The 20,843-nt window shown below is 39.4% G+C and overlaps 1 protein-coding gene across 1 annotated transcript in view; it reads right to left on the bottom strand.

Moving 5' to 3' along the window:
• The window catches only part of LOC308567053 (uncharacterized protein C10orf67, mitochondrial), a 95,763-nt gene that overhangs the window by 60,701 nt on the left and 14,219 nt on the right, over window positions 1-20,843 (bottom strand). The window contains exons 3-7 of the mRNA XM_081158220.1: window positions 17,432-17,575; window positions 16,061-16,135; window positions 12,147-12,302; window positions 3,663-3,810; window positions 2,463-2,521 (exon numbers count right to left, since the gene is read on the bottom strand). Of these exons, the coding sequence (XP_081014346.1) occupies window positions 2,463-2,521; window positions 3,663-3,810; window positions 12,147-12,302; window positions 16,061-16,135; window positions 17,432-17,575 (582 nt within the window). The remainder of the gene's footprint in view (window positions 1-2,462; window positions 2,522-3,662; window positions 3,811-12,146; window positions 12,303-16,060; window positions 16,136-17,431; window positions 17,576-20,843) is intronic.

The raw sequence follows: 20,843 nt of genomic DNA, 5'->3' as shown, positions 1-20,843 counted from the left end.
CTTGCTTTTCATTGCATCCAAGGCTGAAAAGGGGGAACATGTGACTTATCCAGAGGCTTCTGAGCGGCCCTTTCCATTTTTCCATTTCCTGCTTACCTCTTCCCCATACCCCAGATTTCCCCTCTTCCTACCCCAATGCAAATTCTTACCACACCGTCTCTCCAGATTCCTGCCTCATGCTCGAGCCACACCAAGTCACAAACGGGTCCACATCATATCTCATGCACTATGTATTCACACTGTACCCAGCTCTTCTTCCCTCTTACCTGCTTGGAAAAATCAGCTCAGGTAAAAGAGTGTGAGGCTGGTGTGGAACTGTTTGTGTACCCTTCCAAGGACCTTCCAGGCAAAGCCAGGCATCTCTTCTCTATGCGCAGGCTTCTATTACAGTGCTTGTTACATTGCCCTATGGTTTTATCTCTCCCTCTAGACTTGATTTCCTCCACAGCAGTGCCGTGTGTGTGTGTGTGTGTGTGTGTGTGTGTGTGTGTGTGTGTGTGTAAAATATGTATATGGTAGCTAGGCAGTAGTGCATGGCACTGAAAGGCAATTGATAAACACTGAGAAATGAATTGATTAGTGAAGGATATTAGAAATAAACCAGTAAATATCAGCTCTCACTTGCTGAACAACTCCTGACGTGCTTTCTAGTTGACAAAGCACTTTTTCATACATCTCTCAGTTTATCTACACTGTAAGTTCATAAAACTTACAGATGAAAAAGTAGATTCACATACCCAAGTTATTCAAAATATACATAAAGACTTTCAATAACTGGAATAAGTATCAGTTTTCAAACTGAAATTTTAAAAACTTAAAATCAAATAGAATTAAAAGTTCAGATCCTCGGTTACACTGGACACAATTCAAGTGTTCAGTAGCCACATATGGCTGGTGGCTGCCACTGGGCAGTGCAGACTTAGAAAGCTGAGGCAGGAATTAATTAAAACATGCAAGCTCACCCGGGTATGACCAGCCACTCCCAGGGTACGCTTCTTTCTAAGGGGTAGCTTAACAGTAAGATTGACCGATTGATTGATTTTTAATTTTTTTTTTTTTGAATTTGTATAAGCATTTATTTGAACCAAACTGAGGACAACATCAGGAAGCAAGATCTCAAATTCTCCCAACGGTGGGATTTTTTGCTATAATTTCTTATACTCCACACAGAGAAGAGTAAGCTTGCACAACTCACCTCCACCAGTGACAGGTAGACTGAACAGCTTTAGAAACATTTAAATGGACTTGATGGTTCCCTTGCAGGTTCTTAAGTGAAACTAACAAGCTGAGATTTTATTTTTAACCTTAGAGTTTGATGCCAGGGAGATTAGACTTGTCTGCTTTCAGACTCTGCTATCTCTGTAGGAACAGGATTTGCACCATCAGCACTGCAAACAGGGTGAAGGGCAAGACCAGGAAACCACTCTGTGGAAACCTGATGGATTCAGTTATCATAGACAACATCTCCCAGATCTGACCGAGCAGGGTAACCATGTCTTTAAAATATAGTTCTTGAAAGTAATTTTACTTAAAACATAAGAACACCCTAAACTGCAGAATCAGGTTGAAATCTGAACCTAAACTTAGGCCCCTGTGGCGATTGAGCTCTGAAGATGGGGCTAGTGCAATTAAAGAACTGAATTTTAAATTTTATCTAATTTTTATTTGGAAACTGATACTAGGTTCAGTTTGTAGAAAGCAGGTATGTTTATTTAGAATAATTCAGGGAGGTAAGTCCACTTTTTCATCTGTAAATTGTGCAAATTATATGGATTAGAAGTACATTCTCATTCTGTGAATGGCTCCAAGAGTATTTTTAAGTGTGCCATGCACTGTGCTCAGCACTGGGACTGTGCCAGAGACTGAGACTGTGCAGCCTCTGCCCTCGTGGGGCTTACAGTATGGCAGGGAAGACTGACCCTCTCACAAAAGTGTTTCGAGAGCTGCAATAGGGGTAATACATTGGGCTAAGAAAGCACAAAGCAGGAGCACCCCACCTGGGTTCTGCTGTGCTGAATGCACTAGGAAATCTTGATCTTCATGACACCAAAAGAATTTCCAGTTCTAAATGCAAATTTCCTGGATAACATAAACTCAATTCATTCATATAAAGAAAAATGAGCATAAACCAACATCTGACCTGAGAATATAACTGCTCACTCTTAACAATATAATTTTTCCACAAACACATCTCTGCCCTCCCTGTATCATGTTAACTTTTCAATTCCTTACAGTCAACAAGGTAGACACTCCGTTATCCCAAATAAAAGAAGTATCTATACATTAATCCAATATCAAGATGGAATCCTTATTCATAACTAAAGACCCTACCCAAATAACAAGAGAGATTAAATATAAAAACCGACTTATATCACAAGACAAGCAGGACACAGCGTTATTTCACCAACTGGGCTATTTTAATTTAAAAGAGTCATTCATCAATGTAAAAAAAGTTACAGTACCTTTTGAATGGTTTTATGATCCTTTTCTGCCATCTCTTTCAGATTTATAATTTCATCTTCTGTAAACAAAAGGAGACAGAGAGCAACCATGAAATTACAAGCTTATGCCCTGTATTCAAAACGCCTGCTTCTAAGCGAGCTGTACACCACTGGCAGGCACGGTGGACGCAAGTCCTAGCAGGACTGTGACCTTCACAACTGCCCTTGACATTCACAGCCTTCTTCCTGCTGTTCAGACGGCTGGTCAGATAGAGATTAAGAACTAAGTTCAAGATACAAGTGTGGCTGAGGGCTGAAAGCCTTTCATCAATACCCGCAATGGACACTTTCGCTGTTAGTCACAGCCTAGACAAAGTGCTTCAGCAGGTGGCACTTTTTGACTCAGTCAGGACAACCAAAACCTAAGAAAGCACTATTATACCATATCAGAAGAGAAGCTAAACTACCCTGGCACAGTATAATTGTATATTCAGGGGTATTGTAATAGAAATGATTTTATCAGTATTTCGTGAATTTTTATTACTGACTCATTGGTCTTTCATACTGCAGATGAAGGGCGACATTACATAATTAACATAAATACAAAGATAACAGTAAATGGAAAAAATACTTCAAGCAATCTAACTTTGGAGATTAAAATGCAACTTTTACCAGTGTTCGTGGTATGTAAAAAAGGGGGTTACAAGTTTACAAACAAAAATTAGTACTTAAAATCTGTACCAAAATATTGAAGATAATTAAGTAGTAAGTTGAAGTATATTTTCCTGAAAGGCTGACCCTGTTCCTCCACAAAGCATATCTCAATATGTATTTATAAGTATTTAAATGTTATAAATTTTACATAACTAATTAAGCATATGAAACAGAAATTAACAAAAGTTTATATCTGTTTATAATATTTCTAAGTGAAATAGAGCATAGCTTAGCACATTTTTTCAAATGTCAATGCTTGGCTTGAAAAAAAATTAAAAGCCCTAAATTAAAATGACATGACTCAGGAATATAATTATAATATTTACATATATCCTCTGTCCCAAGCAAGGAATGCCATTTTAAATGAAAATCAAAGATGGCTATCAAAATGATATTTTAAATGTAAATAACCAGACAAATCTATGTTTGGAAAGGACAAACATAGCTATGAATTTTATGAAGTGCCCAATGTATAGATTTTCTTTAAAAATGACTTTAAACAGTTACCTAGTAATGAATTTTCCTTGAGATTGAGTTGGATTTCTTCTTCGAGTTCTGCAATGACTTGAAGCAGTCTCTCATTTTCCACTTTGTACTCCAAACATTCCTTTTCTGGAGTTAATTTTGCAGGGCCGATGTCTATGCCCAAAGAGTCCTGAAAGATGGGGAATTCCATATTTCTAAGCAAGGAACCAAAGATTTAAATATGCAACACAAGACAAGACGGATACAGAAGAGCTATCATATAATTTTCTGAATTCTATTACACACTTATAATATGAATAGCAAAAAGGGGAGTAAATAGAGCTTGCTGGAAGAAAGGCGGCAGCACATTCTGTACAAAGCCCGCAGCACATGGGGACATTTTATTGACAGGAATAATGCATATCATACTGTTTGTGTGCCCTCATCATTCAGGTCAATTCATTATGGAAGCTATGTCCGGGGAGGCAGCTGGGCCCCCTCCACCCACATGTCCCCCTGTGTGTGTCTGAAGTGCTGTCCGCCTGTAACTAGGCAGGCCGGGGAGCCCGTGGCCCGGCAGCGGCAGGGGGTGGCCAAGCGCACCGTTAAGGGGGGGGCCTTGTTGCCTTTGTGGCATTTCCCAGTGTCAGTGCTGCCAGTGTCATGAGGAGCACATCACATGTCAAAGTGGTGACGTTTTCAGGCTGGGAGCCGCATGGAGCCCATCAGGCACACGGATATCCACACAGTTGGTTTTCTGCTTGGTGGAGGAGCCACCCAGAGGCAATTCATATTCTGAACATTAACATGGCTTTGCATGCCTGTCACACTGGGGCTGGGCGGCCGTTGAATGCTATTGAAGACTTCGGTTTAAATCTCTGGGCAAACAGTGATTACCTTGTAAGGAGGTTTCAGGATAACGTACAACAAAAGACTTTAAAGTTATAGTTTTAGGAAGGCCAACTCATTTACATTTTTATTATGTGAGTCCTTTGTTTAAATCTTGCCATGTCCATTATGGGAGAGGCTTTATTTTTACGCAGCAGAAGCTTATAGGGACAGCTACTCTGCTTTTCTTCTTCTTCTGGTCTGTCTCACAGCTATTGAAACATCTGAATGTACTCGCTTATGGCTGGCTACATTTTAGTGCCACACGTTATTTAAAAAATTAAGATGTAATGGGTTGGGGAAGCTGGTGCAGAATTTTATGCTTCGTGATGTGAAATATTAAACTGATTATGCCATCTCAAAATATTAAAGAGTATGCTTAAAAGTCATTATATTAGGCTAAAAGAGATAGAAGGTTCTATATGCCTTGCTTCAATGTTGATAGACATTAAGAATACTTTTGAACTTTAAAGTAATCTCTAGATGAATTATAACATATTCTTTTTATAGCAGTGTCCATGCTTGCAAATGGACAAGATTTGCAAATACACAAGAATAAAGTTCCCCTCAAAAACAAAATCATTCCACCCAATATGCTGCTTTCCTTTTGGAACTGTATTTTTGTTTAACTTTAGAGATATCTGGAAGTAAATTATTAAAATGTTTTCCTCCGTGATCATGATGGTTTAAAAGAAAAATAAGTGGCTACAATGTTTTGTATTACATTAATAATTCCTTAAAAATCAAGTGACTTAATAATGTAGTTATATCAGAGTTAATATTTAAAATAATGTTAAGTTTTGCATTAATCCCAATTACAAATCTTCACAAGTTTGATTCACCATTTCATTTAAATTACTTGAGCTCGATTTATTCTTCATTAACATACCTAGTAGTTAATAAACAACACCGTTTTCTTACTAGAGGAGGAATTCAGTTATTAATTTCTTGTCCCACGTGGTTACATTTAAAATTCTTGCAGAATGTATTTCTAGACTAAAAAGGCTTTTAAATAACAAACAAACAATATTTGCCCTAATAGGCAAATGCAGTTCCTAACAGTGGCAGAATATGAACATCCACAGTGGATGACATGAGCACCTTACCATAAACTAAGCAAGAACTGTCTGAATTCATCAGGTGAAGTGTAAAATTTGTAACTGGTAGCAGCTAACGCCTAAATTTGTTTTCTAAAAATCTTGTACAAAAGTAGGAAACAAGGAAAACCCATTTGACTCAAAGATTTTTCTCCACATAGCCATCCACAGCTCCTGTTCTTGCGAGGTTAACCTTTAGCTCTGTCCCCACCATCTGTCAGCTGTAGGAACTGCAAGTAATTAACTATTCAGACCCACAGCAATGAGGACACTCATTAGCAAAATGAACAAAGGGACAGTTCTGGGCTGCTACCGTCATCTGTTACACAATGAGTGGCAGGTTTTGTGATGGTGTTCCTTCTGCCATCTGCCCACATCACTAGCTTTGGCTTACTTAAATCATGAGACTTCTTTAAAATATATGGCGTTAATAAACCAAGGTTAGGAAGATCATTAAAAGGTGGTTAACCAGATGTAGCTAATTTAAAGCCACGTTATAGTTGATGAGAAATTGTGTGTGATTCGTGACCATCCTGTAATTTTAAAGGAACTTTCCCAACTTAAAGTTTCTCTATCATGTGAAAACTAGGACTTCAGGTGGTGGCTTATGCACTACTTCACTTGTAAACAGTCGCAAGATGTGCAGATTCACAGGTTTCTGAATTCCAAACGGTTCTTGAAAGAATTGTTTCTGAAAACTGGTATACTCTAGAGCTTTGCTACTCAAAGTGTGGTCCAAGGACCAGGAGCCAAAGCATCACCTGGGAGCTTATTAGAAATGCAGAATCTCAGGTCCCAGCCCAGCTCAACTATCAGAAGCTGTGTCTTAACCATCCCTGCAGGCAGTCCAGATGCACAAAAAAGCCTGAGAAGTACTGTTTAGAGCACTGCATGTGCCTTCTCAGCAGCCTCCCTTCTGCCAGTTTGGTGTCTCAATGCTGCAGGCTCTGTGTACACTACTTGGACATCTCAATTTGGTGCTGGGGGTGGAGCAGGGTTCTGGTGCATGCCTGGGCTGCACGACAGTCACAGAGCAAAGCAGGTGCTTTCCCAATGAGTGACAACCAGGAAAGTGTCATGCTGGGGCAGTGAAGGCCTGCAGAGCTGCCACACTTGAATGACAGCTCTGTTTCAGAACTGTCAGCAACAGGCAGTGATGTTCACCTATGGGTGGGGGGTGCGTGGGTGCGTGAGTGATGGCTGCACAGCCCATACATGTTGGTGTAAGAAAGAAAAGGGAAAGGTGTTTTCAAAAGAACAACTCCCATGCACATGTCTGCTTTAGTGCTCAAGCGGATTTATCAACATACAGCACAGCAACCTGACAGCTACAGGGGCATGCAGTTAAGTCACAGTGGTTTCCTACAGAACTAAACCTGAAAAGGAGCTCAGTCCTTGAATGAAGTTGCTCTCAGGAAAATCCAACATTAAGGATGTGTGACCCGGAGAGACAAGAGGCTCCTGTAGCTTGAAAAGTTTCCTTTCTGATTTCTATTTTGTTATAAATATAATTTAAACTAATTGTTTCTTAAGCTGTCACTTTTCTATCACATTCTTGTAAGATTTCTCTCAAAACAGCCTTGGAGAGATGTTAGGACTACTTATGAACTGTGAAGCTATGTATGTGATTTGACTATAGTAAGAACTAACTAGAGTGTTTCCCTGCTGTTCGTTCAATTTGTTTGGTTCAAGTTGTTTTCAAGTTATTTCCATTGCTACTTTGGAACTTTCTAATTGTTTCTCTAAATTCTGTTTTCCAAATCTAATTTCAGATATTTGTCATCTCATGCTTTTTTTTATACCACTAGAGGGGGTAGGTGTATAAGATGAAGTTTTAAATAAAAAGATGGATCTATCATCTAGAACTTAAGAGGCATGGGGTTTTAGGAAAGCTTGTTTTTAGAGGATTTAAAAAGCCAAGTACTTTTCCAGAGACTGGTTTTCTATAATTCATGATCTCCTTTCATGGCATGTATTCCGTGTTCTTGAAGCGCACGTTAGTCCCGGTGCTGTGCCTGCCCTCAAGGCAGGAGACCAGGGCCATGTGTTTTGTTGGGGTCCTAAGCAGCTGGGAGAAGTCTATAGACCCAGTGAACCAGCTTCATCTCACCTTCCTCAAATCTTGGGGTGTTTACCGAGAAACTGATGTGGTCTCCTTGGGGACAAATTACAGAGGAAGAGCCAGGGTCTCTGGGATGCCACCCTGAGCCAAAGAACACCCTGCCTGCACAAGAGCAGGGTGGAAACCCCCAACTCCTGTCTTCCTCCCAAAGCCACCTCCAGTTCTTACCCAGGACAACCAGTTAACCAGCGGAGAGCACTCAGAGATGCAAATACTCCAAGCAAAACCTCCTGTTTTAGTGCAATGAGCTCAATATCGAGTTGGGATGTTTTCAACAGTCCAGAGGCCTGTTCAGTGCATTTCATGGAATGTAAACCAAAAGGTCATAGAAGCTTATGTGTTTCCTCATAATGATAACTGGAATTTATGTGCTTATGTTTTTTTCAAAGAACTCAAAGCAATTCACATCCAGTACAACAGGTATCCTCATAACTCCCTTAGCCAGGCACGTATCACTTTCCAGTTCACAAATGGAAAATAAATGGATCAAAACGGCCTTGCCAACTGATGCTGCCAAGGCACAATTAAAAGCCAAAACTAAAACTGTTTTTGTTTTGTATTTTAGCCTTTTATATTAAATAATTTTTTCCCCAAGATAAGAGTAATATAGACCCAGGAAAAGGTTCAAAAAAGTAAATGCAAAAACTGGATGTGCCTTCTCCTTCAAGGCAATCAGAACATGTAAAAAGACTTAATATTCCATTTTATTAGGTCTATGTTAATAACAATACTATGTTGCTTAGAAGATGCTCAACTTTTTGTTTTTAGAACATAAATAATTCTAGTAGATTAAACAAAGCAAACACTCCTTCAGCAGTTAGAAAACAAAGTTCTTTAGAAGGGTGCACATTCAATCCCTTGTTTCTTCTAACTTTATTTTTAAGTGTGGGATTTAGATAAACCATAGATAGCACTTAAAGGGGCAAAAAACCCACAAGTGGTTCTTCCTAGTGTTAACAATTTGACTTATAACTTGTCATATTTGTATGCATGTGGCAATATTTACATATATATACATGTATAATATTTATTAATTATAATAATACACATTGTAATATAAACATTATAATAATATAATCATATATGTGTTCATATATGTATGTATGTATGTATATATAAAACAACCTTTAATTCTTACTGTAGAGCGTAGAGCTCCACTTCCTTCTGTGGGCTGTGGGTTCAGCTGGACCTCAGGTTCATGTGCGGTCCTTACCATTTACTAGCTGTGTACCTAGAGGGAAGTTACTTACCCCCCCCCCCCCCCCCCCCCCCCCGTCTCTGCTTCCTCTTTTGTAAACTGATCTGTGAGGTAAAAAGAGGGACCACTTTACACCATTGCATGTTCTTGCCTCCTTTGTCAAATATTAATTGACCATTAAGGTGTGGGTTTATTTCTGCTCTCTATTCTGTTCCATTGATCTACATGCCTGTTCTTGTGTCAATACCATGCTTTTTTGATTTCTATGGCCTTGTAGAATAGCTTGATTGTCAGGTAGTGTGATACCTCCAACTTTGTTTTTCTTTCTCAAGATTATTGAGGCTATTTGGGGTCTTTTGTGGTTCTATATAAATTTTTGGAATATTTGTTCTACATCTGTGAGATATGCCATTCGTCCTTTAACAGGAATTGCGTAGAATCTGTAGATTACTTTGGATAGTATGGACATTTTAATGATGTTAATTTTTTGTATTCATGAACACGGTATATGCTACCACTTACTTGTATATTCCTCAATTTCTGTCTTCAGTATCTTATAATTTTCCAAGTACAGGTCTTTTACCACCTTGGTTAAATTTATTCCTAGGTACTTTATTTTTGTTGTTGTTGCAATAATAAATGGGATTGTTTCCTTAATGTCTCCTTATAATAGTTTATTATTGATGTGTAAAAATGCCACTGATTTCTGAATATTAATTTTGTATCTTACTACTTTGCAGAATTCATTTATTAGATCTAGTAATTTTTTATGGAGTCTCAGTTTCTTCAATAAATGGTGTTGGAAAAATTGGACAGATACATGCAAAAAAATAAAACCAGACCAACAACTTACACCATATACAAGAATAAACTCCAAATGCATTAAAGAATGAAATGTAAGTTGTGAAACCATAAAAATCCTAGAAGAAAGCATAGGCAGTAAAATCTCAGATATTTCTCATAGCAATATTTTTGCAGATATGTCTCCTCAGGCAAGGGAAATAAAAGAAAAAATAAACAAATGGGACTACATCATACTAAAAAGCTTCTGCACAGCAAAAGAAACAATCGACAAAATGAAAGGGGATCCCACTAAATGGGAAACCGTATTTGCCAATGATACATCTGATAAGGGGTTAATTTCCAAAATATATAAAGGACTTATGCGACTCAACACCCAGAAGACAAACAACCCAATTTAAAAAATGGGCAAAGGACCTGAATAGACACTTCTCCAAAGAGGACATACAGATGGCCAAGAGACATATGAAAAAATGCTCAGTGTCACTAATCATCAGAGAGATGCAAATTAAAACCACAATGAGATATCACCTCACGGCTGTCAGAATGGCTATCACCAATAAATCTTCGAACAAGTGCTGGCGAGGATGTGGGGAAAAGGAACCCTTGTGCACTGTTGGTGGGAATGCAGACTGGTGCAGCCACTGTGGAAAATAGTATGGAGTTTCCTCAAAAATTTAAAAATGGAATTGCCTTTTGACCCAGTGATTCCACTTCTGGAAATAGATCCAAAGTAATCCAAAATACTAATTGAAAAGAATATATGCCCCCACTATGTTCTTAGCAGCGTTGTTTACAATAGCTAAGATTTGGAAACAGCCCAACTTCCCATCAGTAGATGAGTGGATAACAAAGCTGTGGTACATTCACACCATGGAATACTACTCGACCATAAAAATAAAAAAAGGAGGGGAAATCTTACCTTTTGTGACAGAACGGATGGACCTGGAGAGTATTATGCTAAGTGAAATAAGCTAGTCAGAGAAAAACAAGTACTATATGATCTCACTTATAAGTGGAATGTCATGAACAAAATAAGCTAATAAACAGAATAGAAACAGACTCATAGATACAGAGAATAGTCTGACAGCTGTCAGAGGGGAGGGGGCTTGGGGGGTTGGATGAAAGAAGGTGAAGAGATTAAGTGAAAACCCATATATATAACACATAGATACAAACAGTATGGTGATAGCCAGAGGGAAAGGGGAGAGGGTAGGTGGAGGTGGGCAAAGGGAGGAAAATGGTGATGGGAAGAGAGTTTGCTTTGGGTGATGGGCACACAATGCAGTGTGAGGGTGATATTTTGTTAAATTGTACACTTGAAACCTGTATGATGTGAACCAAAGTCATCTCAATAAATTCAATTAAAAAAAAAAAAGAGGTACTACTGATGAGGTTCCTGGCACCTGCTAATTGATATTCAATAGACTTATTTTTCCAGCCTCTCAAAACCCTCTTCTACTCACCAGATCAGCTTCTTGCTCTTAGACCTAAGAATAAAACCCTTCTATGGCTGTGGACTGTGGTTGGGCCAGGATAGCCCAGTGGCTCAGAGTTGACTTGAGATGAAAATGAATTCATCTTCAGGGTCCACACTTTCCACAGCCCTTAAAATTCCTCTTGATAGCCCAGACGGGTGTAGCTCAGCGGTTTAGCGTCGACCTGGGATCCAGGAGATCGGGGTTCAATTCCCAGTCAGGGCACATGCCCGGGTTGCGGGCTTGATCCCCAGTCGGGGGCTTGCAGGGGGCAGCCGATCGATGACTCTCTCATCATTGATGTTTCTATCTCTCTCTCTCCCTCTCCTTTCCTCTCTCTGAAATCAATAAAGATATATTAAAAAAAAAAAAGACCAAAAAAAATTCTTCTTGATAGAAGTATAAGCTTCCATTTCTTTTCTCTCTCTTTCCATTTTGTTCCCATCAGTCCTTTGAGCAGTAAAGCACCTCCTGGCTCCCATTTCAACAGAGAACTAGGGGTAAACCCTGAGAATTTTTCTCCTTGACATTTTGCCTTAAGGTCATTCTGTTCCAAGCTGGCTTCACGGAAGCCTCTAACTTGAGGAGATAATTTTGTGTCTTTCAAACTATCTGGACTGCCAAAAAGGGTGGGAATCTTCAGAATTAAAAGAAATGTCTATTTACATGCTCCTTTAGAGTGGGAACATATTTGCAGTGGGAGATAGGTTATTTTATTGCCATTATTAAAAAAATCAAGAACAATTATATTGCTCCTATTTATAACTAATATGGGTTTTCTAGAACGTGCCATTGAGCAGAAAAGGGTTGGATTGGCTTATGTTGTGCAGAGATGCCCAAGATACTTTTCTTGTATTTCCTTGATTCTTAATCCAAGCTTTTAGACAGTTATAACTTTTTTTACATATGTTAAAATTAATTGTTCTTTGCTTTGAAACTTACAAATCTTTGAAATCCCAATTCTTCGTATTGTTCTAATTCTTCTTTTAATTCCTTAATCATTTCCTCCTTGTCCTTCAGTCTTTTTAACAAAATATTTATTTTGACAGTAGCTAAGTCCTGCATGGAAGTCTCCTGTTCTTCTTCATGAAAGAATTGCTGGGGGGGGGGGGGGGGGAAGGGGGGGAGAAGCAGCGTTAAAAATCAACACCAGAAACCATTTCATATTTTATTTAAGCTACTGTCTTGTAAGTTAATTTATTTTTGTAACTTGTACATAATTTTTAGTCAATATATTTATATTGAACGATATGCTGAAGTGCTGTAGACTGTAGCATAGTATTATACCAGTCAGGGCACACACCTAGGTGCTGGTTTGATCCCCGGTCAGGGTGCCTAGGGAAGGCAACTGGACGATTTCTCTCTCACATAGATGTTTCTCTCTCTCCCTCTCCCTTCCTCTTTCCCTGAAATCAATAAGAACATATCCCTGGGTAAGGATTAAAAATATATGAATAAATAACTAAAATAAAATTGCTCTATATTATATAGTGAATACCAGTAGACTGAGAAGAAGAATATATCAGGGTGGACTTAAGAGTCCAGCAGGAGCATAACACTGATATAGTCTGCACAGCATGAATTAAAAAAATCAGTATATGATATACAGTGGACATAAAAAAGGTGAAAACAGAATAATCTATATGATAATAACAGCCTTTTAAATTGGGTGATTTTTAAAGAATAGCATTGATCATGTAGACCTATCCTTCCCATCTATTCGTAGCTAAGCCTGCACATCAAACACTCTGCAGAGGCCAAGACACATTATCCCACTAGTGCCCTGGGTGTTACGAGGCATCTCAAAGTCAACAGGTCTGAACAGAGTTCTTCATCTTCACTGTCATCCATCCTGTCTCCCCCCATTAATAGCAGCACAAGCCCCGAAACCCATTTTCTGTCCTTTTAAGCCCCTCTACAGCTTCACCAACTCACCAGACCTATTCAGTCCACTCTTAAATCTCTCCTGAACCCATCCTTTCTTTCCCTGTCCCACTGCCACCATAGTCCTTGCCTTGTTTGCCTGGGCGATTGAATAGTCTGTTAACATGCCCCCTGCCTCCCCTTTTGTGCTCTCCAACCAATCTCTTAAAGGTACTTTATCATATCTGAAATCTGCAGTCTAGAGACAGAAAGCTACACACCTAAATGTTCTCTGATAATTAAGGGACAGAAAAAGATACCAACACCAAGGAGTGCCATGAATACGTGAAAGTGTTTATTTCACAAACGCAAATGTTGCACATATCATGTGCTAGGCATTCTAAGTGCTCCACAAAGGTCAATTCATTTCATCCTCAGAACAGGCCTATGAGGCAGGTACTTTTGTGAGCCTCATTTGACAGATAAGGAAACTGTGGCAGAGAGATTCAGTACTTTGCCTGAGGTCAGGGTCAGGATTTGAACCCAAGTAGTCTGACTCTCGAGTCCTTTTTCCAAAACACACCATACTGTCAACCACAATGCTATGACTGTGCTGCCAGAACCATTAGAGAAGGAATCTCTCCAACAAATGTATTTAAGAAATTGCTTATTGATGTCAGTGTTCCAGCTATCTATTTACTGCTGCATAACACATCTCCCTAAACCTATCAGCATAAACAACAACTATTTATTATGTTCACGAACACTGTGGGTCAGGGAATTAGGACAGGTACAGCAGATGGCTCATCTCTGCTCCACGATGTAGGGATGAGAAGAATGAATGGCTGGAGACTGGATGACTTGAAAGCTAGGCTCAGTTGGGCCTGTGGACCCGGTACCCCATGTAGACCCTCAAAACAGCTAAGGATTCTCAAGCATAGCAGCTGGAATCAGAGAGGAGAATCCAGAGGGCAAACATTCCAAAAGCATAAAGATGCATTTGCAAGGCCTCTTTTAACCAACCGGGCCTTTGAAATCATGCAGCACCACTTCCTCCACACTCTGTCTTATGACAAGTCACTGGGTCCAGCCCAGATTCACAGGAGGGGAATTATGTTCCACCTCTGGTGGGGAAGGAGCTAGGTAACATTGCAGAGGACAAGGTGCATAGAAGATAATGTCAAGGCCACCTTTGGAAACACCATTGGGTGCAGACTCAGAGATTGCTGACTGAACAATAGGTCCTGGGATATATATTTTCAGCTGCAAGTAACTGAACAGCCAACTGACAGTGGATTAAACACTCAGGGAGTTATTATCTCAAGAAATAAAAAGGTCTGAGGTAGGGCAACTCCAGAGTTATTTTAGTTGCTCCGTGATGTCATCAATGACCCCAGTGCTTTCTAACTTTCCACTCTGCCACCCTTGGCACAGCCAAAGTGTCTCAGTCCTTGTTTTTAGGTTGGCTGCAGCAATTTCAAGCATCAGAAGGAGATATAACAAAGTCAAGCAAAGGAAAAGAAGGGTATTTCTTCTCATGAGTCTCTTTTGACTAGAGAAAACAACTTGCTCCCCAAGTGTCACAGCCAACTTACCTGCAGGTCCCAATGGTCAAAGTAACCTGACCTTGCCCATGCTTATGCTATAGCTGAAAAGGAAGCTAAGAAAGAAAGGATCTAACATTTTGTCTTGTAGAGTAAGAAGGGCTTCTGCTATTAAAGTTTTTAAAAACTAGGAGGGAGAATGACTGCTGAGTGACCAGTATCTGCCACAAGTACAGGCAACTGTCCATTCATTTTGCAATTCTTAACTGATTGCTAATTACGTACCAGGCGCAGTGCTAAGAGGCAGAACACAGCAGTGAATAGGACAGACAACATCCGGCCATGATGAGGCTCACAGTCCCGCACAGAACAGAGACTTGCAACAAGCAATCACACAATTAAACACAAATGTGTTAAGTGCTATAAAAAGAGGTATGCAATCAATGCACAATTTGCTGTAAATAAAAAATATTTCTTTATGGAAGCATATTGAAATGAAATAAAAGATTAATAACTACTGAAAGAAGTATAATACCTTTACTAAGCCTCAAAAGAAATCATTGAAAACTATGCATTTTTCCATCACGTAGGGGAGTGAAGCACCAGTCTAGCAGATAGTGTCCTCATCATTAGAAAAGTTACTCCACTGAGAGTCAGAGACCGTTCACTGGGATTTACTGTGGGCCCGATGAACTCTCTTAAGATATCTGACCTGCTGCTATCCAACTGCATGCCCACCAAGCAAACTGGATTGCTTCATCACCTGCCCAGGCACTTTGGATACCAGATCGGAATTCTCCAGTTTCTGGAAAGTTTTATCTGCCACCATAAAGTGTTATTTTGTTAAATTTTATGTGAGCATGAACAATCTTAGGCCTAATCCCTCTTCAGGGACCTGAAAATTGAGAAAACAGATCTTCAAAGGCAAAAACTGTAGACAACAAAATGGGTTCTATGGAAAGTAACCTCACAGGTTGATCTAATAATAAATTCCTAACTTGGCAGGTCACGATGGGTAGTCACACCCAAGCTTATAACCTTTTAGTCAAGGGTTTATCTTTGCCTTAAACAAGCCTGTCCATTGTTTCTGTGCATCTGGGTTAACACACCTTTGAAATAGCTGTAACCACCCTCCAGAAAGCACATAATCTTGTTAACTATCCTGTAATCCAACCCCACCTTGCTTTCTCCCAGCTCTATGTATATTCTTTACATTACCCCTTAATTTTAAGTGCATTAAAAAGATGCAAAACTGTTATTCTGCAGAGCATTTGAGATCTTGCTCCCCTGCTTATGTCATCAGTTTTGCTCAAATAAACTCATAATAATTATCTACAGGTTTGAACTTTTTTATGTTGACATAACTCAGACCGGGAAGCCATAGTGAGCCCCACTGTGTGCCCTTCTCAGATAAAAAGCCGATCTTGCGCAGGCAGCACTAAAACCCACCTTGTACATTCCTCGGATAATAGCTATGGCATCCGCCAACTGCTGCTGGCAGCATTTTCTTATGTTTTCCTCATTCTGCAAACCAAAAATAAGTACAGTGAGCACCATAATATACTTACAAAAACAACTCTCACACCTACTAGGGAGGAGCTCATTATAAAACCATTCAAATCATCACAATCTCTTAAGAACTTCAGTTTATAATCATTTCTCCTATGCTACAGCTCTTATAACATTCCATTTTGACTTACACTTAACCAAAAGCAATAGAGAGTCATATAGATAAAATAAATAAAAATAATTTGAAGATTTTATTTCATTTTACATATCAAAGTCTTTTTAGTGTTTTCCTAGAACTTCTTTTAAAAGTAGTAAAATCTATTTGCAATTCATAGCCTCTTCCGGTCCTTCCACTTTTTGAATGAGATATGCTCATGAAAAGAAATCTAGAGCTGCTAATCCATAACTTATTTCTTTTCTGATTAATCAACATTTGACCAGGTCTCTTTAGGATAACAAGGAAGGGTGGTACATTTAGAAAAATACCCTTGATTCTGATACCAACTCTGCTTCCAGCATGGGGTGTAAACAACAATGGGGTTTAAAATTAGACAGAATTGGATTTCAATACCTTTGTGCCATTTACTACTATCTGTCTGCCCTTAAGCAAGTTACGCAGCCTTGGTGGCTCAGTTTCGGAGCTTGTACATCAGGCCTAATAGCATTTCCACTTTAGGATTGTTAAGGAATTTAAAGAGGAAATGCATTTAAAAGGCTTAGTATGCTACTTAGAATGGGGTGGCTGACAATAGATGGAGACGAGGCTTTTGTTTTATAACAGGGAAATAAGAGTAATGCCTATTCGTAATGACAGATAAATATGCTAAACTGACCAAAGATTTTAAGAAAGTTCTCAAAGCAGCAGAGTGTTCATGCCTTTGTCTCCCAACGAGCCATTAAAACACCAATAAGATCACATAAAACTGTGGCTGAGAGCCAGATGCAAGCATCAAGTTGTCTGGCCTGGAACCTAAACTCGGCAGTTTTAAACTGGTGATCTTGAGCAAGTTAATTAACCTTTCTGAGCCTCAGTTTCCTCAACTGTAAAAGAGGGATAATAGTGGTCCCTACTTCATAAGGTTAATGTGAGGATTAAATACATTCATATACAGAGTACTTAGAAAAGCTCCTGACACATAGTAAAGCTGCATATATACATAGCTATATGTATCTCTGTGAAGCTATTACATGGGGCACATATATACAAATTAAATTGTCCTTAAAAGTTGATAAGTTCAAAACTGTAGTACATACATATCTAAGCACAAAATCAATCCACACACAAAATGAAGGAAATCAGAGAACTTCTACCTGTTGATAATGTTTTTCAATTGCTAGGATCCTGTCATGTAGAGTAGTAAAGAGATTGAAAGACTCCTCTTTAAGACCGTCCTCAAACTTCAGCTGAAGCAATTCTTTCAGGAACCCAAAATCCACCTGAAGGGATCTAATAACCTAAAAACAGAAAACCATACATTATTGTAGAGGGCCCTTTATGTTAAGATTGCAACGCCATGCCTGGTTCTGGGCATGTAACCTGGGTACCTGGTCAGGGGATTGTCCTGACTTTTAAGATTACCTGTCAAATTCTGTGTACAGTGGTACCTTGGTTTTCTAATGTAATCCGTTCTGGAAGACTGTTCAAGTTCTGAAACGTTCGAAAACCGAGGAATCAACAGCCAACAGCTAGGCCTCAGGATCTTGCACTCAGTGGAAGGTGTGTGGGATGTTCGACTTCCGAGGTGTGTTCGAAAACCGAAGCATTTGCTTCCGGGCTTAGGGCTTTTGTAAACCGAAATGTTCTTCAACGGAGACGTTTGAAAACCAAGGTACCACTGTATATTGGGAACTCCAATTAATCTGCTAAAGGAATATAAATTAATGGAATATGGAAGAAGAGGTTTCTAGCAATTTACTCTCATACAGAATAAAATGTCCTGTGCTAACAACAATCCTTTGTCATACATCAAAGGTATAGTTTTCAAGATGTGATTTTCGGATCAGAAAAGATGAGCAAAACCAACGTTTGTTATGAATCCACTAGCCAACCACTTAAATATATAACCAGCCTGTTGATCAGCATGTTACTATTTGTGATCATCAAAACACAATGTATTTCTGTTTCTCACCATCCATTTAAAATGTATTCCCAGGTCATATGTCCCTGCCCTGAATGAAAACTTTACACAATTCCATGACATTTTGTTCATTCTTGGGAACAGAAAGTCCTACTGTCACTCACATCACAGCCTCATAGTAGCATTTGGAATATGACCACTAGGAGTTAATATGACCACTCCAACTTCATTCATAGGGAAGACTTCTCCCTATTACGGGCAGCAGTTGGCAGCTGCCTGTCAAGGGAAAGAGTGTGATTCACTCTTGAGCTCTCTCCTCTCTCACCTCTCCTCCCACACTCTAGCTGCTGTGTCTCCAACATGGACAAAGGATAAGGGAGCATGGCTGTTCCTACCTAGTGGGGTGGTTTCACCCAGGACTGGCAGGTCAAGAGAACTATCTCTTCTTTCCTTGGGCATTAGCATAGCTTCTCTAGAGATTCCCATTGCTGGGGCCCTCTCTCCTGCCAGGACCCTCTCTCCTGCCGATGAATATTGACCTAAGCATATGCTTCTCTACTCTGGTGATCATTCCTACTCTTTCCTCAGTCCCTATGAATCTGGAGTTCTCCTTTTCCCTCTCCTTGCTACTGGGGAGTCTTCTGTCCTTCTAGATCACTCTTCTGGATAGGACCCAGAATGACCCCACATTAGCTAGCATGCTCTCTCTCTCTTTCTCTCTCTCTCTCTCTCTGTGTGTCTCTCTCTCTCACTCACAGACCACATATAGTCCATGGAAAACAATCACACATCCCTCACCTCAACCACTCTGAAGTGTAGACTGATCCCAACTTAGCCACTCTGTCTTCTTGTCACAGCCCACTTTAGCTTCCTTATACATGGATCAAGCACCAATCCTCTGTGTCTTCCAATAGCAGCAAACATTTCGAGTTCCACAGAAGCCTGCCTTACTGGCTGTCAGTCGAGGAAGACCATTTCTGCTACCCCACCCCCAACAAAGAGCGTGGAATAGTGTTTTCTAAAGAAACCGACTCAGCAATTTTTCCTCTTCACCTCCAGATCCCCTTTTTTATTACTCTTGATCTGATGTGCAACACTCCCTTTGCAAATTCTACCAATGGGATATAACTCACACTCACTTTGGAGTTTGATACTTGGTATAATAGCATCCTGGGAAGAATCTCATTTTAGTATCCTCATACTTTGTGCAAGTTTTCATTTTTCAGGTAAGGATATCAAAGCTTCTAGAGGTTAAGTGACTGACTAGTCTAACATTATGGGGCCAGTAAGTGGAAAGCTCAGATTTCAACAGACATTGACTCACTCCTTTCTCTTTACATCATGCTTTCAACTTATAAAGGGCACTATTTTGAGGAATCATTAAAAAATATGTCCTAGAACAAGTGAAGTCTTAGGAAACTCCTGGCCAGTGTGGCTAAGTTGGTTGAGCACTGAAAGGTTGCTTGTTCGATTCCTGGTCAGGGAACATGCCAGGGTTGTGGGCCTGATTCCCAGCAGGAGGCATGCAGGAGGAAGCCAATCGATGTTTTTCTCTCTCCCTCTCTCTTCCTCTCTTTAAAAATGAATTTAAAAATCTTTTTTAAAAAAAATATAAATAAATAAAAGAAACTCCTTAAATTGCGGAACAAGCAGAGATGACTGCTTTTAGAAGAACCAGCCCTGTACGGACTGCATGTTCTGTAGAAGGGAGGCACAGGGATTCTGGTGTGGCCAAACAAGCTCCTGCTGGACCACAGTCTCCCATAGATGCTATAAACTCTAGATACAATATGACCAAAACACAACCAACAACTCGAAGATGCTGGGGAATAAAAAGGAAAGAAGGGCAGGGGAGGGAGAGGAGAGGAAGAAGTAAAATGGTAGACAGTGCATGTGAACTGTGTCTTTGAGAAGGTCCCCCAAAGCTGCCACATAACATTTCCATCTAAATTCTACTGATTGGAACTTAGTCATTTGGACATGCCTAGTTGCAAAGGAGTACAGTTATAAACTTTCCTGAAGGCATTAAAAAAGAGAGCAAATTGGCAAGTATATAGGAAAAGAGTCAGCCTCAGAAGTTACTAGTGGGAGTGTAAATAGGTACAATCTCTATGCAGGGCAATTTGGCAATATCCTTCAAAATGACTAACGCATACATCCTCTCACTCAGAAATTCCACTTTTAAGAATTTACACCACAGAAGGACTGGCATATGAGTATGTACAAAATTATCACAGGAAAATATTTGAAATGACCAAAATGTCCATCAATGGGGGGTAGCTAAATAAATTATGCATTTTGTGATATGATGTACTTGTGAAGTAGATGAGGAAATCCTATTACCAATATGGAATTATTTTCAAGTTCTATTGTTAAGTGAAAAAACAGAAACAAAGTACACAGGAGTATTTATAGTAGTAGGATGCTGTCCCATGTGACAGTTTTATTGATTAGGGATTTTAATAGTAACTCTTGATATCTAATATATATGAAATGTTCTGTTTCTTTACAATCAAAAAAGGCCCAAAGGAACTATTTGACAAAACTGTATGTGGGGTAACACAGTTATTCATGATATTATTCTTTACATTCTACAATTTTTTTAAGTATCATACATAGAAAATGTTCACAGATGTCCAAAGAAT

Source organism: Miniopterus schreibersii, assembly GCF_964146895.1.
Source record: "Miniopterus schreibersii genome assembly, chromosome: 1".
NCBI lineage: Eukaryota > Metazoa > Chordata > Mammalia > Chiroptera > Miniopteridae > Miniopterus > Miniopterus schreibersii.
This window is presented reverse-complemented; position numbering and strand designations above follow the sequence as displayed.